Source organism: Amphiura filiformis, chromosome 12, assembly GCF_039555335.1.
Source record: "Amphiura filiformis chromosome 12, Afil_fr2py, whole genome shotgun sequence".
NCBI classification, from domain to species: domain Eukaryota; kingdom Metazoa; phylum Echinodermata; class Ophiuroidea; order Amphilepidida; family Amphiuridae; genus Amphiura; species Amphiura filiformis.
The window spans coordinates 32,809,705-32,836,297 of NC_092639.1; the positions used below are offsets into that span (position 1 = coordinate 32,809,705).

A 26,593-nucleotide genomic window follows, 5' to 3' on the forward strand; every position below is an offset into this window, starting at 1 on the left:
TAAGTTTAAAATTTTACATTTCAAAGTCATTGACTTTCCCATAATTTATATCAGTATTAGCTTTGTTATGTAATAGCCAACATGAACTCTAGCCACTTCACACCTTTTCGTGCAGTGTCAACACACAGATACATGTCATTGTTTACATAGCCCTATAGCCAGGCAATATGCAGCCATGCATACATGTACCTGTGAGATGCATGGAACAATGTTTTATACAGGGGGGTGTAATCCTAACTCTAGAGCATTGAGCCCTAAATCTAAACCCTAACCTAAATCATAACCCTACACTCTAACTCTATGACATAACCCTAAATCTAAACCCTAACCCTAAATCATAATTTCAAACCCTAAACTTATGTCTTATAGCCAGAACTTTAGACCTAGTAGCCTAAATCATCAAAATCTGTTGCAATTTGCAGATGTTTTTTTTCTTCTCCATTTTCCCCCTTTTTTTAATTTAAGAAAAAAAGTGGATTTTTTTAAGTCCGTGTCGAGAAAAATCCCTGTTTTACATAATTTCCCATGACCTTACAGAAGTGATCGTGCTCAAATATAAAACTATAGAGTTTGGTCCTTGATATGCACCATCAATTGTGTACTTGTGATCAATATTGCTAGGCAAACAATCACAGCAAACATGCCAAAATCCTCCCATTTCTCCTCCATTTACACACATATAAACCCATCCCTTAAGTGATCACAGCTCAGCAAACACAAAACGCTTTAAACGGGTTATATTTTTGGTTTTGGGTTTGATGAAAACGTTTTAATAACATTAAATTTCGGGCTATAAGGTGTATGAAAGCACACTGCAACATTTTAAAAATATTGTCAAACTGTTGTTGTAAAATTTGTTTCTACAAAATATATTTTGCCAAATACGTCGTCAAATAACATTATTTTAGAGTATTTTGCAGTACCTTTTCAAAAAAATGTTTTTGAATATTATGGAAACATTTTACACCCTTTATACAACCCGATATTTAAACGTTTTCTGGCAAACTTTTCTAACCTTTTGCAAATAATTTCGAAAACGTTTTGTGTTTGCTAGGAGGTTATGGGTTCAACATGTTATTTCCTTGGGCAAGGCACTATCCCGTTTGCTTCACTCCACCCAGATGTACAATGGGGAGTTTTAAAAGTAGTCATACCGGCGCCGTTATTGTTGGCAGGTATATGTTGTGATACCCTGGGTTTGTTATTTTGCCCATTCAGTACCACGACATTTGGCATATGTATAAACAGGCAGAGGCCTCTTTTTGGACAGTTTCGGAAATAGATCTTAAAATTGAAAAGGCGCTATATATAAAAATGGTCAACATTTTTTTAAATTTATTTACATGTATAATTGACTCTGCAATATTGTCAACACGCTTTTGCCACGTGGGTTACCTTCAAACGGTCAACGGAAATATAAAATATCGCTCTAATTGAGCTAAATCAATAAATCAAATACAGGTTTGCAAAGACGAAGGAAATAGCTATTGGACGTGAACTCGAGTTGTCTAGTCGATCGTTTTACGAGGTTTACTGCGCAGACCATGCGTATTATCTTTATGCTATTGAATAAATACTAACTGAAGAGCTATATTATATCAAGCCATATTGAGGGAAAATCAAAGTTCTTATGTATTCAATAATCACTAACAAAATAAGGTATGATGTCGGGGTTTTAAAGTAATCGTCATTTAGGGTAATAAAAATGAACCATTACTTTAAGATTGCCCACTCGCATGAAATTTTCATTTTGCCAAATTTATCATTATTTTAATCATCATCATCATCAGTCGGCTGCGGAGCAGGCGACTACAAGCTTTCTCCAACTACGTTTGGCTGCAGCATCCCTTCAGTATCTCCCAGGAGATGCTGGACATACAGTAGGTACAATGTGCGCGGCCGTCCCTTCTTTCTTTAAAAAGATTTAGAGCATTTGTACGAAACTCAATAGCAAAATTTATCTTATCTTTCTATGATTTTAATACAGTTTCAAATGTACAGGGGTAGTCTACAGGTTTTATTTATTTATTTATTTTATTATACTGAGTATTCCTCGTCATATTCTTTGTTTGCCTTTAAGAGGAACTGTTTTAAGTCGAGTCGGATAAGATTATTCTTGTAAAGACTTGCACAAAACAAAATGAATTTTACATGATTTTTACATCGTAAATCCTAAACACATCGTAACTCTCATAATTGACCTTTTCGGTAAACCTCATGAGCCTTTGTGAGTCGTCATTTGACGTCACGCAGTAACGATGTTCGCGAAACAATGTGCGCATCGGCGCAGATCGGCGTGACGTCAAATAACGACATCTCAGGTGTACTCGCAAAGGCTTATGGGATAGCCTACATACAATATTGAGTGGATTTTGATTATCAGTATAAGGTTTATCATGTTTATAGCAACTATTTTAAACTGTTGCGATTTGGTAGTTCACAGCATCTTGCGAATGGTAGTGAGTTTTGGGAAAATGACATTAATCATTTCGTAGCGAGTGTGTAGAAGAATTCAAATATCACAGATATACTTTTGTAGGTCCGGTGGTCCTTGAGTTATGTTGTAAAGAGGGCTGAAACAACAACACTTTTATAAAACGTACATAACTCATTAACAACAATAAATCAAGCAAGTTTTCAAAGTTTTTGTTTTGTAGAATGAACTGTTGCAAAATATCAAAGTTGTATTTTTCAATAATGGGCTATATTGATTTTTTTGCTGCTTCAACCAACAATAATTATATCGTGTACCCTTAAATTTGCAATATCGAAAAGTTTTTTTATTTTTCTGCCAGGGCCTTTTTTCTGGACATGCATCATATCCTCAATAGCTATTTTCTATGAGCGGTGCTCCCCGCTCCCCCACTTTCTGCATCCCAATTCTCTGCCTTTCTACTTCCCTCCGAGCTCCCCCAATACTTTTCGCTGCTGAAGGCAAGAAACTAGCAAGAAACAATCCATGTAGTTCACTATGCTTTATGAAGCAGTGCAATGTGCCCATGGCTTTGAATCATCTGTGACGGATATGGTGATCTTTACATACGGTTATCATGCTCAAAATCAGATGAATCATAGAAATGAAGTAGTGAAAAAAAATCCAGAAAAGGTATATATTTAAAAGAAAGAACAAGATTCTTATTTTAAAATTTCTGTTATTATATAGTTCGTCAAACTTTGAAGTTCAATCTTTCCAAGCACGTGGAAAGGGAAGGATATTGTTGCACAATTATTTCACTTTGCTTTGAGATTAGGTCTGCTTGGCAAAATGATTTCCAGTTAAAATTTAGATAAAAGTGTGACACAGTTATCGGGTGGGTGCCTGGGAACAAAGTCACCTACCAGGGTAACAATGTCATCATCGGCTAGAATCTAACTGGTCAATAGGTAAAATGGAATGATTTTTGTATAGAAAATCTAATATTTTGACTCTAATGTGGACACAAACTGCAATCCGGCATGTTGCAGTGTTGAGGTGCCATGAAGCCAATACAACTCCCAAAAATAAACCAACACAAGGACTGTCTTTAAAAAAAAAGACAACGCCATAGATGAAGATCAAGTTTAATAATAATTTTGCCCGGGAATTTTGCATTGATAATTTCCTGTAGTACTGTGAGCTCTAATGATACTGAATATGTTTTATGTGCAATTCAGCGGGTGGGAAATACCTGTATTTCTTGGCAAATACCACCAAGAACAAAAAATGTCAAAGTAATTTGAGGGAGCTTGTAAAAACACTCTTTACAGGTTACATTATTACCTAGCTGGGGGGTTTACACCCCCCAGCTAGGTACTGTAATGCTCTCCGATTCTTCTTTCTTTCGTCTTCTTCTTCTGGCAACAAACTTCGAAATGCTTCTCCTCCTACATGTTACACCCTACAATTACGTAACTTGCACATATGTACCGCCTATATCCAGTGCCCATATGGTGCAAACAGAATTGGGATCAAAGGTCATTAAAGGGGCATTTTTGGTATATTACCAAATATCTTCAAAATGCTTCTTCTGCCACATATTACATAGCACAATGACGTCACTTACACATGTGCATCGGCTTTACCCAGTGCCCATACCTTGCACACAGAATTGGGGTCAAAGGTCATTAAGGGGGTAAAATCTTACAATTGCATTATCTGGACATCTGTAAGGAGGTTTTAAAAGTGCTCTTGCACTTGTGGATTGGTCATTCATTACAAACAACAATGACACAGAATGTGCTTATAATGATTTCAATAACAAATTAACCGCCTTGTTTGATATTCATTGTCCAATCAAAATAACTAAATTATCCAAAGAAAAATCGCCTCGGAAACCATGGATTACAAGTGGCCTAATAAAATCGATTAAAACTAAAGACAGACTCTATAAAAATATATCTCTAAGCCCACTGTGGAGAATAAACTGAAATATAATAAATATAGAAACTACTTAAACTCACTGCTTCGTACCTCAAAGAAACTGCACATCACATCCGAAATTGAATTTCACAGTCATAACATGAAAAAATGTGGCAAACTCTAAATAAACTCTTAGGTAGGAATAAAAAACGAAATTTCCTGATTTCTTTACTGATACCGTTAACGGTCATAAAGTCACTAATAATAAAGACATTGCATTGAAATTTAATGATTTTTTCACAAATTTTGGACCATTATTGGCAGAAAAAATTCCGGAACCCGATAATAATTCCCCGTCAACCTTCAATGACTTTTCAAACAACAAAAGCCTCTTCCTTTCTCCAACATCAATTGAGGAAATTATCAAGCTCTCTTCCAAAATTAACAACACCTATAGCTCTGGTGCAGACGGAATAAGCTCCAATCTTCTAAAATCAATCATCTTCGAAATAAGTATTCCTCTCACCCACATCTTCAATTCATCTTTATCATCCGGTATTGTACCCTCAAAACTAAAAATTGCTAAAGTCACACCCATTTTTAAAGCAGACGATTGTCACAATTTCTCTAATTATAGGCCTATATCAATTCTACCATCAATATCAAAACTTCTTGAAAAAGTTATTTATAATCGTATTTTAAATTTTATTTCACTTCATGATATTCTAAGTCCTCATCAGTTTGGTTTCCGGCCACAAAGATCCACATATATGGCCATTAATGAGCTTTATTGCAAAATTGCAGAAACCCTTGATAAAAAGCATCATGTTGCAGGCATTTTTCTTGACCTCAGTAAGGCATTCGATACCTTAAACCACAACATCCTCTTGAACAAACTCGATCATTATGGTATCAGAGGTCTGGCCAATACATGGATTCGAAATTATCTCAGTGATAGGAAACAATGTGTGGTATTTAATGAAGCAGTTTCTCCTCTCACGAATATCACCTGCGGAGTTCCACAGGGTCAATTCTTGGTCCCTCCTCTTCTTATTATATATTAATGACCTTCCCTGTGTTCCAAAATCCCACATTTTATCCTTTTCGCAGATGATACCAACATACTTTTCTCGCATGAAGATCACCATCACCTCGAATCAATCATTAATGCTGAGCTTATTTTAATATCAAATTGGTTTAAATTAAATAAACTTTCACTAAACATCAAAAAAACTAATTATATGCTTTTTAAAAATAAATACAATAATAAATCTGAAATCAATATAAAAGTACTAATAGATAATACAGAATTAAATCTGGTTCATACTACCAAATTTCTAGGCCTACTTATTGATGATAACCTCAGCTGGAAATCACACACTACACACATCACTAAAATTGTGTCAAAATATAATGGTATTATACGTAAAGTCCGCCCTTTTCTACCGGAGGCCTCTTTGCAAACCTTATATAATACACTTGTGCTTCCCTATTTAACTTACTGTGCAATTGTCTGGGCAGATAAAAACAACGCCAATCTGGATTCTCTTTTCTCCTACAAAAACGAGTTGTTAGGACGTGCACAAATTCTTTGTGGCTCGCCCACACTGACCCACTTTTCCACCAATTAAATGCCCTTAAGATCCATGACATTTTCAAATTTCAAACAGCATTTTTTATGCATAAATTTCATTACAAAATGCTACCAAATGACCTCTACGACAACTTCTTTACTACTAATGACGACATCCATACACACGATACCAGACATTCTAAAGACTTTCACATCCAATTATTTAATACGGTTTTTGCTAGCAACACCATCAAAACACATGGTGCTCTCCTCTGGAATGATCTTGACCAATCCCTTAAACTCATCCCGTCTCCTACAGTATTTAAAAAACATTCAAACAAAACCTCATCAATGGATATTTACATGATGATGTTTAAAGTGCTTTCTCCTGCATGATGGATTTACATGCGCTGCTTTAGTTCGCATTTTATGCTTCATTGATTTTTCGGACTTTATGTTGTCTGTCTATGGCATTCATAGAATTTGTAACCTTATAAATATCGAATATTGTATTTAAGCTATAGACTTGTCTGTAACTTTCAAATGGGTGCCACAACTTTACACGCTTTGCGTTTCTGTGGCATCCACATCTCTCATACCACATTGTTAAAATATTATTTTGTAATATTAATATTGGTATCTCAATTATAAATTATTTGGCATTGCATTGTTACTAATTTATTACAAAATGTTTTTTTTTTTATATCATGTTATTTATATGTATGTGTGTTGAGATGAAAATAAAACTGAACTGAACTGAACTGAACTGAACTGAACTGAGTATGGGGCTCCAACTCGATACAATAAATCTCATGACCAGGGGAACATTTTGCGGGGGTCAGGTCAAAGGTCATGCAGAGGTCAAATTTTAGAAACGCATTTCCTGGACATCTGTAAGGGGTACGGGGCTCAAACTTGGTGACAACAAACTTAATGATCAGGGGAACATGTTGGAACACTTTGCAGGGGTCAGGTCAGAGGTTATCTGGGGTCAAATCTTTATAACTTCATTTTCTGGATATCTGCAAGGGGTATGGGGCTCAAACTCAGTGACAACAAATTTCATGACCAGGGGAACATTTTGCAGGGGTCAGGTCACAGGTCATGTAGAGGTCAAATTTTCTAAATGCATTTTCTGGACATCTTTTAGGGGTACGGGGCTCAAACTCCACAACAACAAACTTACTGACCTGGGGAACATTTTAGAACACTGTGCAAGGGTCATGTCAAAGGTCATCTGGGGTCAAATCGTAGAATTTCATTTTCTTGATATTTGTCAGAGGTACGGGGCTCAAACATGGTGACAACAAACCTCAAGACCAGGGAAACATTATGGAACATCATGCATAGGTCAGGTCAAAGGTCATCTGGGGTCAAATCTTAGAATTGAATTTTTTGGACATCTGTTAGGAGTACGGGACTCAAACTCGGTGAAAACAAACCCCATGACCAGGGGAGCATTTTTGGAACATTTTGTAGGGGTCAGATACCTCCACAACACCAATATGCCCCAGCTAGGTTTGTGGTCTATGACCACCATTTGCCACTAGTTTAATATTGTGTTCAAATGTATCCGTTACTCCCCGGCGTTACTCCCCCTAAAATAAAATAAACTGGGCTCAAAAAGAAAATTTTTCACAAGGTCATCATGGTCATATCTTAAAATCATCAACATCACAGTCGGCTGTGGAGCTTTCACCAACTATTACGATCTTGGGCAAGCGAAACAATTTTGTTTGGCTGCAGCATCCCTTCAGTATCCCATAAGGTGCTGGACATATAGTACAGTGTGCGCGGCTGTCCCGGTTTCCTCTTCCTATGTGGAATATAAGGGTATATTCTTTCACAGGCTCGCCGTCTTCAAGACGCAGTATATGGCCAAGACATTTGAGTTGATGCTACCAGTGGAGTGGTGTTGGTCAGATTGTAGATGGTTTCATTTGGAATCCGATCCACACGCTTGATGTTTAACATGACTCTGTAGCAAGATGTTGCAAAGGCATTAATCTTGTTATCCATGTCCTTGGTGATTACCCATGACTCACACCCGTACAGAAAGACAGTAACACAAGTTGTCTCAAACAGCTTGATTTTTGTTTCGGTTGGCAGGGATGGGCTTCTCCAAAGGCGTTCCAGTTTCTAGAAAGCTGCCCAGGCTAGTGCTTTTCTTCTTTTTAGGTCCAGCACTAGAGCCCATCTTGGAACCCAAGTACTTGAAGTCTGTGACATGGTTGATGGTTCTACCATAGACTTCAAGTGCTGGTTGGGCATTACAGTTTGCAGTCATATATTCTGTCTTGGGTGCGCTGATGACAAGGCCTAGATCATCTGCTGCTGCAGTTGCAGTCCTAGTAAGCTGCGACTGGGCCCGGGGTGTGGAAGATTTCAACAGGGCAATATCATCCGCAAAATTCAGGTCATTCAGCATCCTATCAGGATACCTGCTTGACCGACGTGGGTAGGTAACAATACCAGCGTCAATTCCAGAAGTTAATTTCTTCAGAAGGTAATCTACCAGGATAATAAAATCATGTCCAAAAAAATGAAGCAAAATTGCACACAGGATTACTTCAATGCTCTACTCTAAACACTGGTCAGTGACCAAATAGTTGTCCAACTGACACAACAGCAAGATTCACTGATATGGAACAGCTTCCCGGACACATTCACAACCCAATAGTGGGCACCCAACACAAGAAATCTGTGAGTAAGTGGAATAGTGTTGAACAAGACCTGTTTCTTGAAGAAAGTGTGTGAAAAGCAGAAGCAGTCCCATTCCATGCACGCTATTCCACTAACTTTTGGAAATAATCACCTGTGTAAGGATCTTGTAAGCATTCTCACAAATTTCTTTTGCTGGGTGCCAATTATTCGCCTGTGAATGTGGTCCACTGCAGGAAGCTGTTCTGTGTTAGTGAATTTTGCTGTTGTGTCAGTTGGACAATTGCTTGGTTACTGACATGTGTTTAGGGTAGAAAATTGAAGTAATCCTGTGTGCAATTGTGGTTCATTTTTATGGACAGGAATTTAAGATATGACCTTGTGAAAAATGATAAGTTTCTTTTTGAGCCCAGTTTATAAGATTAGCAATAATGCCTTTGGGAATTGTGTTTTACGGGGTTTCTTTCCGTGCCAGACACAATGGTGAATCCCTCTCATGATCATGTATGACGTTGCTATAAATGCTTTAAACTATGACGGGAAAATACCATGTCAAACTTGCGATTCTGATTCATCAGAAAACTATACAACGACTGTACAAAAATACAATCATGCGGAATAAGGGTGGACATGAGTTGAGATGCATGGGATAATTTTGTTCAAGATCAATTAGCACGATAAACAAATGCACAAAGAAAGTCTTCAGTAATAACAGCTTTACGGTTGTTTTTCCTGCACAAATGTTTAGCTGATCGCTAAAATTGAAGAATGTAGTGGCAGAAGTACACAAGCGTGCAGAAATAATTCTATGAATAAAACATTTTTACTTTCAAACATTATTTTTTCAATAACACTATAATTTTTTATAATAATGTAAACATAAATGACGCAAGAAACAAGAACTGATTTAAAAAAGACAACGCGGTTAATATTAAATTAAATTATTCTTAAATTAAATGGCTAGGCTAAGATTAGAAGTTAACTTCTGCAGCTGTTAAGGGGTTAACTATATCATATCTGTATGTCTAGTCTGTGGGCCAACTTTATGAAAAAAGTTAAGCGATTTTATAAATGAATTACATATCAATTTGTAATAAAATTGATTAAAACACACGCTTATGTCAATGGAAACGACATGCATTGGTCCACAAACATTTAAGAATATTAGGAAATTTTTAATGTACAGTCTATACTGCCACGTGGGACCATTCAGCATCGAAGTGGTTACGTAATTCTCTTGGTTACCGGATCACGCTACTTTGGTATGCCTTCGAGTGCCATATACTTTATGTGGTGATCATTTCGATCGTGGTTCATTACTCTAGCGCGTGATCCCGTTGACATAGTAACATTACGTAACTTCGATACTGAATTGACTATGACTTCAGAGTTTATGAATAAGGCCAGATGCTTTGATCATATATTATCTATGCTTTGATGGGTTTACAATGAGTATACGCTGGCGAAGTTACGTAATAATCGGATTAACTACCATAGCAATAGGTGAAAACAATTTTTGAATATACCGCGCTGCACTGATACTTTCACGCGGTACCTCTGCATTGAACCATATCATGCTGATCACTTGCACCTGTAAGATTAGTATCTTTGAAAAGACCAGTATTGTGTTCAATCTATGATTGCAGACATACACAGGTGATTATTTCAATCTGCTTGTAGTGCAGCGCGATATGTTCAAAATTGTTTTCACCTATTGCTATTACCGGATTTATTACGTAACTTCGCCAGCGTATTGGGTCAAAGTATAGACTTACAAAGGCTTTTATTACAGCGTTTGTGATTGGTGTGCTACAGAAGTAGCTTAGCCATTTAAATTTATATTAATATTAATTTAATTCAATATAAACTGCTTGGTTTTTTTAAAAGACAATTCTTGTTATTTTTATTTTGAAGTAGGCCTATCTACATATAATTATATTTTCTTGAATTAAACTGTTTCACCTGGGTACTTCTTGCACTGCACTGTTAGTCTTCGATTACTTGTATATTATAGTTAAATGTAGAGGCATACCAGGCTTTGCGGTTCTCCGAGATTTAGTAAAGAGGGAAAAGGACATTTTTTCTTCGTCTCCTTTGCATGCCCCTTCAGATTCGCAATTGCTATCGGCATTTAGAATGGCGGTGGAAGGATCAGAAGCAGAGTTGTCTAACATATGGACAAAAGCAGAACAAGAAACAAATATGCAAATGAAAATACAAGCAGCTAAAGGAGACATACTGAAATAAAAAATAAAAAAGCACGTTTAAGATGGCGCTAATAATTCGATTTATTTTTGTCGTATTGTTTATAATATAGGCCTATAGGCCTACTACCACAAGTTACATTTTGCGTATTAATTTGCATTTTTTAAGAATTGTGACGAAAAATTCAGCCAATGCATTTACAGTAACATTCATGCATGATTAAATATGTACGAAATCATGCTAAGATCATGCGAACACAATGCAACTGTATTTTGTCAAAATTCTTTAGCAATGAACTTGCTTGAAATAAAACATATATTAAGCATATACACGTTTATAGGAAGTGTCAATTATTTTGACAGAATACACGGGCATTTACGTTATCACTTACACACACACCTATAGCATACATATTTATATTTTAATCGGAATTTTAATCTTTCCTCACTGTTTTCTCGCTTTATTTATAACTCGATATTCCCTGCTCTGTGGTTCCTCAATATGAGGTCCCCTTTCTCTGTCTCGTTCTATTTTCCTTAACTGATGCACATGTACACTCTCATTCTATGCATGCTGTATTCTATATATTAAAATGTATTTGAAACATGGTCATTAGAGAATAAATTTGAGAAAACCTTCTGATAATTACAAACACTCGCTGAGCAGCAAGACCTTCCCTCTAAGCTTTTAATCCGATAAGCTGATTATCTATTTGTTTTCATGAATTGGAAGACATTCTTTGATGTATTACTGAGCTCAATCATCTGAAATTACTGGAGCGTGAGCCACCCAGGCTGGTGGGTCATCATAGTATTTTATTAACAGAAGGTATTCTCCAAATTCGTTTCCTAATGAATTTCAATCCATTTGTATTACAGGTAAACTGAATTTGAGTAAATATCCTTCCCGTCTATAGCCATCAAAATATTGCCCGGTGATGGATTTGCTGTTACACACATTATTGAGAGAACCCATTTTATTTTTCCTATTACATTCCTTTCCTAAATAGATTCTTTTTTTTAGCGATTTTATACAGGTTAAGGTCCGTTCATACTACCACCGCATTTGCGATGCGTTGCTTTGCGATGCGGTGCGTTGTCGCACTGCATCGTACTGCAAACTACTGCATGCGATATCGCAATAAAGTTAAATACATGTTTACTTGGAAATGCGACGAGTTGCGTTGAGTTGCGGCAAAAGTAATCGATATATCGGCATCGCAAAGCACCGCATCGCATATGCGGTGGTAGTATGAACGAACCTTTACTCCCCATGTTATGTGGAAACTCTCAATACTTATTCCCTTCAGGTCAAAATACACGATTTCCCCTTTCTTTAATATCAAAAATTTCATATTGATTTTTTTTTTGTCTGATGATATTTTCAACCGGAATAACTAACGGGATCTTGGCACTTTATGAAGGTCCCATATTGCGTCCGCTTGCAACGCACGCGTCATTTTTGTATTTTTAGACCTTGTTTTAACATTATTGCATTGAAACACCATCATGATCACGTGTGTATTCTACACATGCCAATATCTACGGAAATAACACTGATCATATAGAACATTGAATTCCATCATGTCTTAAAGTTAGTCACTTTTCCTGTACCATCATTATCTTTTTCTTTTCTTTTTTCTTTTCTTTTTTTGGCAGAGAAACAATAAAATAGCTATATCATAAGCACGTAGGCCTACATTTCAATACGATGTATGATTACTCAGAGTTAGAGAGTTATGGAGTCATCTGGCAAATTTGTATTCTTTTTTTTTTTTATTTGTGTTTACTTTAGAAATCTTACTATGAACTGAAAAATGTTAGTGTGTGTTGGTTTTCCTGTTATGTCAAAAAAACACCCGGAATTTCAAATCTTACGTAACACAATCCCATGAATCATAACATCTTGCGAAAAAAAACCCTGAATATATACCGTAAAACCTCGTCTACAAGCATATAGAGTGTTTTTGATGAAACCTACATTAATACGGAACAGCTGTAAATATTATGTCAATACAATATATTGGTGTATATGCTTGTATCGGTAATTTATTTGCTCAAACTCCATTTTGTTAATGATGGATGGCACGGATTAATTTAGGTTTCATCAAAAGCACTCTATATGCTTCTAGACGAGGTTTTACGTATTGTATATTCTTACCTGTCCAAAATTTAACGGGTACTTCAGCAGTTCCTACTGCCGATGACACCATAGAACATTGGTACATTCCACTATCCATAGGTAAAGGATTATAAAATGTTAAACGACTGATCACCACTGTTTCATATTGGTTAAAGGACACTTCTATTCCAAATCTGGGATCGCCTTCCAAGTTAATGTTATTATCCGAAACCATTCTACATCTGGTGCTTCACCCAAGTAACTTGCTTTACACGTTAGAATATGTCTCTGATATGCAGGCACTGAAAGGCCTTCTGTAGGAATTATTTCAACATCTGAAAGGAAAAAAGAGTATGCAGAAAGCATTTTATGTCAGAATTTTACCAAATTATCCAATATGCACCAATCAAGATCCAGTGATCTTAATTTCAAAAAGGGTCATGTTTCTTAAAACAATTTTATTACAATACCATTGGACTGGACTATGTTCCGCCACCTCATATGACGTACATGTCATTAAGGGATCACTGACAAATTCATCTTCAAAACAGTTTGAAATAAAATTATAGCATGATCCAAAAGTTTGGTATCACCAAAAATGATCACACGGGACTCTCTATGTTGATACAGATATAGTACGCTGAAAAGAAGTGAAAAGGGAAGGATATAGCCTAATATTTAGATTTAGTAAAACGGAATTTTTCCAGATCAGTCCAAAAGGCATCTCCCAAAATAAATCCTGATCATATTGATGTCCGCCAAAGCTAAATTATATGGGTGTCTATAGCTCAGATAGCAGGTGACTCTTTCAAAATGTCAGCAGCACGGTCAATTTCAATTATCAGAATCATTTTGAAATGTTTTAACAAGTAGGTAATGATATCCTTATATTAAAGGTCAACGACTGAGTTTTTTTTATAGCAAAATGGATCACTCATCGTTAAGAGGCCCAATTTTTGCAAGAGAATGTCACATGCTTACCCAGCAAACACAAAAACGTTTTAAAAACGTTTTTAATAAGTTATATTTTGGCTTTTGGTTTACATAAAACGTTTTAATAACATTAAAATGTCGGGTTATATAAAGGTCATGAAAACGTTTTAAAACGTTTTGTATGAAAAACACACTACAACAATATTTCTAAAATGTTTTCAAAAATGTTATTGTAAACTATTTTTGCAAACATTTTTTGCCAAATATTTTGTCAACACTTAAATAACATTATGTTAAAATATGTGCACTCAGCAAACACAGAAATGTTCTTCAAATGTTTTTTCAAAACGTTTTAATAACATTTAAATGTCGGGTTATATAAAGGTCATGAAAACGTTTTTAAAACGTTATTGCAAATATTTCGGGCAAACATTTTCGCAAAATATTTTTTCAACCCCAAAATAACATTCTGTTTAAAATGTTTTGTATCGAGTTTTCAAAAATGTTTTTGGAATGCTATTAAAACGTTTTATACCCTTTATATAACCCGACATTTAAACGTTTTCTCTAAAACATTTTTTGTTTGATGAGCAGTAGATTATCAAAAAATGATTTTTAATGTTATGAAAACGTTTTATACCCTTAATATACCCTTTATATAACCCGACATTTAAACGTTTTCTGACAACTTTTTATAACCTTTTGCGAATGATGTCGAAAACGTTTTGTGTTTGCTGGGTAGCCTATACTGCTGCATGCATATTCGAGGTAATTGCGAGGTTGTGATTTGTCACTGCGGCCAATGCCTTACGCCATACACCTGTACATTCTTTTGAAATCGGGTTATTATACCATTTACACGGCATGCTGTTTTCAAAAGAATTTATCGGTTTGGGTCATAAGGTATTGGTCATAATGGCAAATCGCAATATTCTAATTATCTCGCATATTAGAGTATTGCTACATAATTATGTGTATACGTCATATTCAACGCGATTCCAGATTAACTGATTTGGCTCTGGTGCTCATAAGTTGCATTATTTGAACTTATTCCAAGTCAATTTGCTAAGTAAGTGGCTATTATTAGAAGTAGTTGATCAATTGATTAACAATACTTACACGTATGTCTGAATATAGCGGTAATATCTGAAAATCTTTGGAAGAGTACTTGAAGAAATATAAACAACGATGCGTAGGAACTGAACCTCATTTTGAAAAGCTGGCTGGTATGAGACTGTCTCTTGAGGCTGATGTAAGGTTTATTCTCGAAAGCAAGTCGACTGCAACTACATGCTGAAAGAAATAGAAGAGGGAAATTCAAGAACAAAATGTGACACGATCTGGTCCATGGGGGCCAAAGGAAGCACTTTTGACAATGATCACTACTTTCTACAAACATTAGGCTATAATAAAACACCAAAGGTTTAGCATGCTTGGTTCTAAAGTTACAAAGTTTTGTGACGTCTATTTTCTTCTTGTTTTTTACCTCCATATTTTCGCCTTTTTCTCAATTTCAAATGTGCCGCCTTTGGCCTCCATGGAGCAAATTGTGTCACAAATAGAAGCAAATATAATACGAGGGCTCGGTATACTACACTGCCCTATATCCATTTTGACCAATTTAAGACTGACAATGTTTCGTGGTTGGAAATGGACAATATCCTTTGTCACTGGAAAGGCTATTATTTTCTGAAAATGTGGTACCAAATCAATTTTTTGTCAAATAATATGATGGAGATATGGCAGTGTTGAGCCGAATCCTAGAAATATGTTGAAACATTGTGAAGCTCCGGGATTACATGTTGAACAATCAATCAAACATAAAACGAACAATGACTCATTGCTTGGTCTTTTACGGAAGCATTGTGGTTGATTTTGTTCTTTAAAATAATGTGCTCTTGAACAAAGATAAAGTCACTTGCATGAATCGTGAGAATTTAATTCACGAATATCTTTTGTGTTTTCGTTCAATTCTTTTAGGGATTCTACCATCTGCGGAATTTCAATCAGCTAATGGATGAAATCAAAACTCGACCGGCGGTTGAACGCCGGTTCCGTCCGGTTTCTATTGTTCTAAACAATGAAAACCGGATGTAACCAGGCGGAACCGGTGGTGGAGTTTTGATTTCATCCATTAGCTGATTGAAATTCCGCAGATGGTAGAATTAAGATACGCGGAAGTTAGTTAAGTAGTTCAAGCATCATCTTAAAACATTCTTATTTCAGTTTATAAGGTCTAAACCAGATAAAAATCTTAAAGAACGTGATAGGAAACTTACTTAAGAAAGCGACAAAATTAATCACTTATACCTTGACCCAAAAGTGCGATGTGCATATTATTTCTTAACCTTATGATATAGAAAAACTTCCCATTTCCAAAATGATGACTTCCTTACATAAACAGTCAAATCGTGACAGATAGTATTAATGTTACAATATACACATCGACATTCAAATAACACAAACAAACTATTTATAGGTTCTCGAGTACACGTTTTTTCACACGTCCTAAGTTGACTTTATGCAAGATGACAAGCACGCTCATGTTGTTGCTTTGAGACGGCCTTCTCCCGTAAGTCATGTTCAAATGCTCGTCGATTTATGATTTTACAAGAAAAAAATGTAACTAAAGGAAATTGAGTTATTAACCCGGTAAAGTTTCGGGTTAGTTTTTGATTTTCATAACCGCCCCCGGAAAGTTGGATTTTGATGGTTACAAAATGCCTAGTCACTTTATCATGTTAAACTGTTGGATTTAAGGCGGAACTGGGAATTTCTATAATTTTATGTACGACTATGGACAAGCCAACTAAAAGCACATCACAGTAAATAAAACACCTACGGGCGTTGTCAAATTGAACTTTGTGATCATGGTGATAGGCATGAAATCCTTCAAAAGGGCTATACAAAGGAGTTGAAATCAGAAAATAGATTTGGCCCTTTTATACATGTATAGTCAACTTATTAACATCAAATTTAATAGGATTTCCTATAACAAATTAACATTTTACTTTGTTTTATTTAATGGCTTTTACTTTCAATCAATGAACTCAACTATCTGGCTGGAAAGGCCATTATGAATGTCACATTTGCTTTTTTTTTTCAAAATGATTTAAAAAAGCAAATGTAATGCAAAGAAACTCATGGTACAACCATTTGCTGTGAAGAATTTCGCTCTCAATCTACGGTGATGCTCCAATATAGTTTTGAATTTCCATCACTAAATACCTGTCATCTAATCTGCATATTTGAATAATGAATCTCGATGTATAGCTTTTAAGCAGTTACAAAGAAAACGTTCGCGAGTTTTTTTTCTTTTGCTATTATTTTAATATTATGTTAACCGTCGTTCGCGAGGTTTTTTTCTTTTGTTATTATTTTAATATTATGTTATAGAAAAATTATCCGCGGGCATTGCCTTAAACCCCTATCATGCGAAGAATATTATTTTTAGCATTTCAGAGTCAAAAACTTGATGACTCGTTTGTTACGTCATCTCATATAATTAAATGCACATGGAACAGACTAGAACACATTTATCTGCCTGGCAAAGCAAGTAAGAAGTCTATTGACAATCTGTATATTTATTGTAATCTTAGAATTGGGCAATTTATCTTAGTTTTTTTCCTTAGACAAGTACGTGTTAAATGTCAGGTAAGCTTAAGGGGGTACTACACCCATTGATTTTTTTTTTTGCATTTTTTTGCATTTTGTGAAGAAATTACAAAACAAAATTGGACAAAGTGGTATGCAAAATGAAGGGGAAAATCTTCTCGTTTTATTGGTGGCATCGGTATCAATGTAGCTTACATGCTTTTGAAGATAGAAGCCAAAAGGAGGTACATCACTGATGATTTAAATTCACTTCATTTTGGAAAGCTTACTATCAACGGATTTCGTTAAAATTTTGGATATGTGTTGCTAACACATTAGGGAACTAATGTTGATATGTAAAATGGGAATAAGTGGTCCCTGATTTCTTTTATGAATTCCTGAACTTGGTGCTCCACAACTATCAAAAAACGAACCGGTTAAAATGCTTCTATTTTCAATGTCGAGCTATATTTTGTATTTTGAACTTGCGACACTATGTCACTGAAACTTAATTAAGCCATAGGTAACAGGTTACCAAAACCACACTACAGCAATGTTAAAAAAGATTGTATTTTTGTCACCTATACCACCATATTAGGTAGTTTCCCGTAAGCTTCATTTTTGTGATTTTGGTAACTATTTTATATTTATTTGCCCAATCCAACTCAACTAGGCAATCTAAATTGTACTCACCATTTACATCCCAAGGTATTTTAGTATATCCACCTCACACATTTCCATTATATATCCAGTACAGACAAAATATCAAAATTGATGCCTCATTATGACATGTATGATATCCACAGACCACACCACTCCACGCCATACATAAATTCTCCCAGTCACATTTCCCCAATATGAAATTTTTAAAAAGTAAAATTTTAATTTTAATTCTTTTAAAGTTTGGCAGAGGCGGGGTTCGAACTCACGGCGCAGCGCTTTGGCTATACCATTATGACCAGCGCCTTAGACCGCTCGACCACGAAGGACTTGACAGTGTCAATGTGAAAATTTAAACATATAATATTTAATAATAAATCGCAACTTCATTATTATACATCATATTTTGGAATTTTATCTGCTTTAAACATTTAATGTGTATTATAATAAAGCTACCATTATTTATATTGTTGAATTCTCAAACGCATAGAGACAATTAATACGAGGGTCCTGTGAATAGGCCTACATACACAATACATAAAATCGATTTTGATATCGGCCACGTGCTCTGCTGTGCATGTGGTTTCCCGTAGTGGCGGAAGTTGTATTACGAAGTGCATCCGAACTCCATTTTGAAGCAAATGCTTTTGACAAGGCATTGGATTGTTCCAGTTTGCATCCTAAATCCACATTAGACCCCTAATTTTATTTACGAAATCAAAAGATTAGATTATCATAACAACAAAACGGTAATCTTTTGTCGGGTCTAATGTGAAAATTACATTAAAAAAATACAGTTTTTACAGAATTAATTTTCACTTAATTCCAAAAAAAAAATGGCGTATATAAGATTGAAATAAATTCTCTACCTTCTATACTAGATCAATTGTGACGCAAGTTGTTATCAAAAAGTGTTGTGATAGATGTACAGTTAATATTCATATATTCCATTAATTATCTGATGGTACAGTTTTTACACAGAAAATATTTATTTGAAAAACCTGCCACTCGGCTTTTTCCGGAAAGGTCACAGGATCGCCGTGACCTGTGCAATAATTACAATTAAAATTTTTCTTATTCTAACAGCAAGCGTTTCTAAAATGCAGTATGGCGAAATGTGGTGTATCCACAGACTATCACATGTATTCAAAATGGATGCCTGAATTTGACCTGAACCAATTGACCTATAACCTGACCTTTGGTGACCTTATAGCCTTTTTTAATCTCTTTTCCTAACAACATATTCAGTGATATTATAGAAGATACATACATGGTGTAGTATTGAATTGTCTATGTGGAAGAGATTAGGCCTATTTAATTTATTCAGTGTTATAATCAGTAAGTACATTTCTATAGATAGTATAACAAAGGATTTAATGTATTCTATTCATGTATTCTACTTGGACATGTTCAATAGAATAAATTAAATGGTTTGTTATGAAACACACATCTCAGTTACCAGGACACAGTAAACAAAAAAAAAAATATATAGGGCTAAAATGATTTTCTAAAATGGTTTAAAACCACTTTTTATGTAGAGATATTTTATAAGTTCAGGACATGAGATGATGAACATATTTATATACTTCATAAATTTGCAACAAAAAAAAGAAGATGGGTACTGATGAAAATCAGGGTATTAAATCGCCTTAAAATCTCCTTAATTACCGTGATTAGCAAGCACCTTGGTCTATAGGCAAAATTGACAAGTATCATCATTATTCCTTAATCTGCCAGAGTGCCAGTCCCAGTGCGTACCAGATGCATAGGGAAATTATTGCTATATTTTTTTCTTTTGTCAGGATTTATTGAGGGACGTCGCCAAGGAAAAAAAATAGCACCCCTCTATGGCAAGTATATTGCACAATAGAACAGAAAAACCTGGTTTTTCGTAGATAAACCTGGTTTTTCGATCGAAAGGCCTGGTGTTTCGATCGAAAAACCTGGTTTTTCGATCGAGAAACCTGGTTTTCGGTGAAAACCAGGTTTTTCGGCCGAGAAACCTGGTTTTCGCCGATAAACTTGGTTTTTCACTGATAAACCTGGTTTTCAAACGAAAACCAGGTTTTTGAATTTGATTGTCATAGTTTTCGAAAACCTGGTTTCTCGGTCGATAAACCTGGTTTATCAAAAACTATGACAATCGAATTTGAAAAACCTGGTTTTTCGATTGAAAACCAGGTTTATCAAAAAAATATGACAATCGATTTGAAAAACCAAGTTTATCGGCGAAAACCAGGTTTATCGGTCGATAAACCTGGTTTATCAAAACTATGACAATCGAATTTGAAAAACCTGGTTTTCGATTGAAAACCAGGTTTATCAAAAAAACATGACAATCGATTTGAAAACCAAGTTTATCGTCGAAAACCAGGTTTCTCGGTCGATAAACCTGGTTTTTCAAAAACTATGACAATCGAATTCGAAAACCTGGTTTTCGATTGAAAACCAGGTTTATCAAAAAACTATGACAATCGATTTGAAAAACCAAGTTTATCGACGAAAACCAGGTTTCTCGGTCGATAAACCTGGTTTTCAAAACTACGACAATCGAATTCGAAAACCAGGTTTCTCGGTCGATAAACCTGGTTTTTCAAAAACCATGACAATCGAATTCGAAAAACCAGGTTTATCAAAAAACTACATTGTATGACAATCGAATGCTCCTCGAAAAACCGGAATTTCCAAACCATTAGTAATGGCGACACACTTTATGGCGCGCGGGCATGGTGTGATCAACGAGGTAGAAAGGATAGAGCGCTCTGCTCGCCGAATCTGTGAAGCCGGTTTGGGTGCTGTATAGATACACAAACAGGCGCGTAGCCAGCATTGTCAGTCCGAGGGGCAAACGTCTTTATCGTCCCTAAAACGTCGTTATCGTCCCTATTCTTTTTTATCGCAATATCGCGTGTGCGTAGCACGCGAGTCTATTTGTTTTGGTAAATAACGAGCGCGCGTAGCGCGTGAGCCGAAGTTTTTGGGTTAAATCTCCCTTCTCCCCCTTTTCTTCTCCCTTCCCTCTTTCTTTCTTTCCCTTTCCTCTCTTCCTCTCCTTTCCTTCTCTTTCCTTTTCCTTCCCTTTTCTTCCTCTCCTTCTCCTTCCCTTCTCTTTCTCCCTCTCCTTCCCTTCTTTTTCTCTTTTCTCTTCTTTTTTCCGTCCCCATTTTATTAAGGCAAGCACGCCTGAATCTGGTATTTCATCGCTCCTGCCGATTTGGTAAAGCTGCTCTTACACATACCCCTTGAAGATTCCACATCCATCCTACCAATATCATGTTAAAAACCTGTAAGCACATCATGATTTATCACTAAATGGCGGACGGAAAATTGCTGAAAATTTGCTGGCATGGAGTGTACAGTACCAGGGGAATCGATGCGTGTACGAAGTTGTGGTACTCGACAGTTTGTTTTCAAGCTCCTTGTAGGCCTATGTAGCGTACAAACCACAATAAATCAGCAAATCCACTCGGCTTCATAAGCGTCTGTTGTTTTTATATTCCCCGTCTCTGAAATCAATGACGTAATCAAAATCTACTCAATATTCATATTTTCGAACGTTGTTTGCTCCAGTCCAGGCCCTGCTTCAGTCCTCAATACAACACAGTGAAGCGGCCGTGCGTGAGTACCGGTATTCGAGGCCTGGAGGATTTAGCCTAAGTGCAATCGGGGAGTGCAAGCGTATAGTATTCGATTGTCATAGTTAAAAACTATGACAATCGAATTCGAAAAACCTGGTTTTTCGATTGAAAACCAGGTTTATCAAAAAACTATGACAATCGAATTGAAAACCAAGTTTATCGGCGAAAACCAGGTTTCTCGGTCGATAAACCTGGTTTTTCAAAAACTATGACAATCAAATTTGAAAAACCTAGTTTTTCGATTGAAAAACCAGGTTTATCAAAAAAAACTATGACAATCGAATTGAAAAACTAAGTTTATCAGGGAAAAACCAGGTTTCTCGGTCGATAAACTTGGTTTATCAAAAACTATGACAATCAAATTCGAAAAACCTGGTTTTTTTGTTTGAAAAACCAGGTTTATCAACAAAAACTATTACAATCGAATTGAAAAACCACGTTTATCGGTGAAAAACTAGGTTTCTCGGTCGATAAACCTGGTTTTTCAAAAACTATGACAATCGAATTTGAAAAACCTGGTTTTTCGAATCGAAAAACCAGGTTTATCAATAAAAACTATGACAATCGAATTGAAAAACCAAGTTTATCAGTGAAAAACCAGGTTTCTCGGCCGATAAACCTGGTTTCTCAAAAACTATGACAATCAAATTCGAAAAACCTGGTTTTTCGATTGAAAAACCAGGTTTATCAAATCGAAAAACCAAGTTTATCGATTGGATTGTCATAGTTTTTGATAAACCTGGTTTATCAGCCGAAAAACCAAGTTTATCAAAAACTCTGACAATCGAATTGATAAACCTGGTTTTCGATTTGAAAACCTGGTTTTTCGATCGAAAAACCAGGTTTTCGATTGAAAAACCAGGTTTATCGACGAAAACCAGGTTTTTCTGTTCTATTGTGCAATATACTTGCCATACCCCTCTCCGCTTTCGCCGCCTATGCCAGCTCCCATAATCCCACAGAATAATGTGAAAATTGTACTTTTTGAAATTTGAACATAGGTTGATGACTTATGAATGTAATCTATGTACTTAGTATGTAATGTTTTTTTTAATATATAAGAATGTTGTATATTTTGCTGGCAGGGGCCTCTATGGTAATCAGTGTCTTATAGGGGCTACCCTGTCTAATAAATAAAATTTAAAAAAAAAGAAGAAAAAAAGTTAAATTAAATTAAATTAAATTAAATTAAATTAAATTAAATTAAATTAAATTAAATTAAATTAAATTAAATAATAAATAAATTGTGCCCACTGTGTTGACTAAAATGGACAATTAACAAGAATATTGGCACATCACAGCCATTAATCCTATCGTATTAATTAAAATTTTCTATGGTGTTAATTATAGTGTCAATGGCATTTAGGCAATATAGTATTAAAACACATAGACCGCAATCAATTAATAAACACACACTGCATATAATTTTGACAAATCGATTCAATAACAAACCAAGTTAACAAACTAGACATCCCAGCAAACACAAAGCGTTTCACAGTAAACGTTTAACGTCGGGTAATATAATGGGTATTACACGTTTTAATAACATAAACATTTTTGAAAACTTATGCTAAAATTTTGAACATATTATTGGCCTAAATGTTATTTAAGTGTTGACAAACTGTCTTGGAATAATGTTTGCCCATAATCATTTTCAATAACATTTTGTCACCATTTAAAACAATTGTTTTTGTGCTTTTTTTTTATTTTTTATGTAAAACGTTTTAAAAACGTTTTCATTTAACCTTTATTTAACCCAACATTTAAATGTTAACAAAAAGTTTCTACCAAAACCATAACACGTTTTAAACACGTTTTAATAAGAATTTTGTGTTTTCTAGGATATCCGTTCTTAATAATTGAATTGCAGAAATGCTTATATTTATTTTTGAAATAATTTCATCAATGTCTTCTGAGAATTTACTCTATTTTAGACATTATTTCCCTCTATAATATTCTTAATTTTTTCAAACAGAAGAATTTCAACTATGGCTGTAATGATTTGAATTCGTCTGATCTTGGAATTCATAAATGACATTATTTTTAATAGCCTGACCCGAAGCACCTAAATTACTTTACTTCCGTTGAAGATAATACTTCTTCCGGAAAATGTCACTTTAACTTGTATGAGTTAATTTTAATAATAATTACAAACATACCCTTTGTTTTACAATACAAATTTCATTGCAGCATTGGCCTATTCCCCAAAGTTGGGTAAGTTCGCATTATACCATTACAAAGATTGCTGGCAAAACTTCAATATGAGTTAGTCTGGAGCGACAAAGTCAAAGTTATTTTTATACACTGCAAATGAGTCACGCTGCACACTTGGGCCTTGTATTTTAGCACTTTCTTAACAGAAGTAACATATAGAAATATTGGACTGGTATTCGGTACGTTTAATATAAAATAATGAATTAGCTTAATTAATTCTTGATGCTATCATGAAGTGTATAACTTTGATAATTCAGTTTCAACACTTTAATATCTTCTGCAGTAGGCCTATATTTTCAAAACATATTTAGGCATAAATGAAGGGTAACTTAATAGCCTTAAAGATTTGTAAAAAAAACCTTCATTACCGCTATAATTACATATTCAATTTATAATGCGGTCTTAAAACTGACAAAAAACAGCTTATTTTTTCGTTCACGAAACTGGAATATTATTAAGACACACTATTAAGGTAACGCATGTTCCCGAAATCAAACGTTCTTGACACTTACCTAAGCTGTGTCCGGTAGCAGCATGTGTCAGCAAAACTTCTGTAACTTTCAACGCAGCTACACAAAAAATTTCAACTTGCAGAAGTACAAATGCACGAGATAGCAGAACGTGTCATCTTAATCAATCATGATGATCAAATTCACTTATCGTTTTCATTGCTTGTAATAATTAATCCATTTATTGTCCACAGTAAAGGTATGGTATGAGTTGACAGTAAGTTGCACTGCAAACTTCAATATTCAAAGTCAGCTGCCACAGACTTTCTGGAACACGGAATCATAAAAACGCGAGTTTGCAAACAGTCTCTTTCACAAACACTGTTTCACTTCTTCGTTAAATTGATGTATCTTAAACAGGATGCAATGTATGGATTATCTTCACTGACAAACAACAAAAAAGAGAGAGGAAGTCGCTTAATACCAATCACTTGTCGCGTTGTTTTTAGCGTAAGGTTAGATTAGGGTTAATTAGCTAACATGTTACAAGTATAACGCTTTATAGCTCTTCCACCTGTTCTGGTCTAAATCTAAGGTAACTGATATAAGTCCGTAACTTGATAGTCATCATTTTTTACTTTTCCCTTAAAACAGAAATGTTTACTTTCAATAGCAGAGGGACCACATAATATACATAAGGGTTTAGTGCATTTTGTTACAAAGATTCTAAACATAATATGTGATGCGATCAAGTAAAATCAGTCGGAACTCGGAAATATTGATTTTGAGATATAGCCAAACAAAGGAAATATTTCCTTTTGTTTCCTCCTGTTTTGGGAACTCTTTAATTGCTCGTATCTTTGGAACTGGTCGCTCAATTTCAATGGGGTTTTCTGCAAAATCCAGCTTTGTAAATGCCTTTTACTATCCTATAAGAAACTGAAAATTTCCGAGTTCCGACTGATTTTGCTTGATCGCATCACATATATATGTAAATGTCCTTTTTATTTTATTCTATTTTATTTTACCCGGCTGTCATTTCTAAAATGGTCACTGTATAACTTTAAAGGTAAATGATGTAAAAACGTTAAATTTGTATAGTGTATGTATATGGGGCCATGTTACTTGTTCATACATCATACTATTTGTAGTATACAACGAGAAGGGGAAATGCATTTTTGATGAGTTTCTCTACTTTTGTCTACTTATATCCGAAATTTCACATAAAACTATTACAAAACTGAACTTAACTGTGCATGTAATGAGAGAGCACAGATCCTGGAAAGCTATAGATGTTGACAAGAGTAACTTTGCTTGTGCCGACTTATGACTTATAATGTTGGCTTATCCTAGCGATGTTTGAAAGTCTGTGGGTAGAGATGTCATGGGTGGTGATAAGTTGAAGCAAACTTGGAACCTATTCCGACCGCAACTTTAGTAATCCGCCCACAGAAGACGCCTGCGTAAGAAACTTTCAAGTTGAAAGTCACAAAAATGATGAAAAATTGTTTCGAACTACAATCCAGGAAAAAAATAGTTGGCACACTTGCACTAAACAATGGAAATGCGCGCCCTATCAAAATTGGAGAGGCGAGTGAAACATGCATGCAATATATGTGAAGTACTGCAGAAAAAAGAAATACGCTTGATTGTCAGCAGTCAGAAAGCTTTGAAACTATATAATTTGCAACTAAATTTATAAGGAGAAAGATTCCCATAAAGATTTGTAAGATCCCATAAAAAGGTGAATGCTATAAATACATAAACATCCGTTGGAACTTGTAACACCATTGGCTACTTGTTGCAAGAATACCTTAAGGAGTTGAAAGACATGCCTCAATTAGTTGATAAAGAAACTCAAAATGGCACATCAAATTATATCAATATAGAAACCTTAGCGGGCGCAAGAATATCTTATAAGGTGGAATGGAGGGGAGCAAGACCCAATGACGTAGAAAAACATAGATCGCTGAGCTCGAACTGGTACGTTGCCGTTTCATTGACAATCACACACTGAATACGGCATTATGAAATGAAGGGACCTAACAAAATCAGCATCAAATGCAACTAAAATGGGAACTAAATTTACTCTAGCATGTATGGATTAATAAAATTAAATAAATTACTTGTTTTAGCATGTTCAACTTTACTGTGTACCATTTTTTATCAAAAAATTGCTGAATAATAAAAGCAGGCACGCTCCTAA

General features: G+C 35.2%; 1 protein-coding gene across 3 annotated transcripts in view; it reads right to left on the reverse strand.

Annotated features, from left to right (window-relative positions):
- LOC140166080 (neural cell adhesion molecule 2-like) overlaps positions 1–24,767 on the reverse strand; it is a 35,983-nt gene extending 11,216 nt beyond the window's left edge. The window contains exons 1-4 of one of the 3 annotated variants that reach the window (XM_072189462.1): positions 24,451–24,767; positions 14,952–15,125; positions 12,939–13,234; positions 10,606–10,740 (exon numbers count right to left, since the gene is read on the reverse strand). In XM_072189462.1, the coding sequence (XP_072045563.1) occupies positions 10,606–10,740; positions 12,939–13,134 (331 nt within the window). In that variant the 5' untranslated portion in view covers positions 13,135–13,234; positions 14,952–15,125; positions 24,451–24,767. The remainder of the gene's footprint in view (positions 1–10,605; positions 10,741–12,938; positions 13,235–14,951; positions 15,126–24,450) is intronic. The other 2 variants (XM_072189463.1, XM_072189464.1) reach the window with 2 other exon arrangements.
- Positions 24,768–26,593: the final 1,826 nt, after the last annotated feature.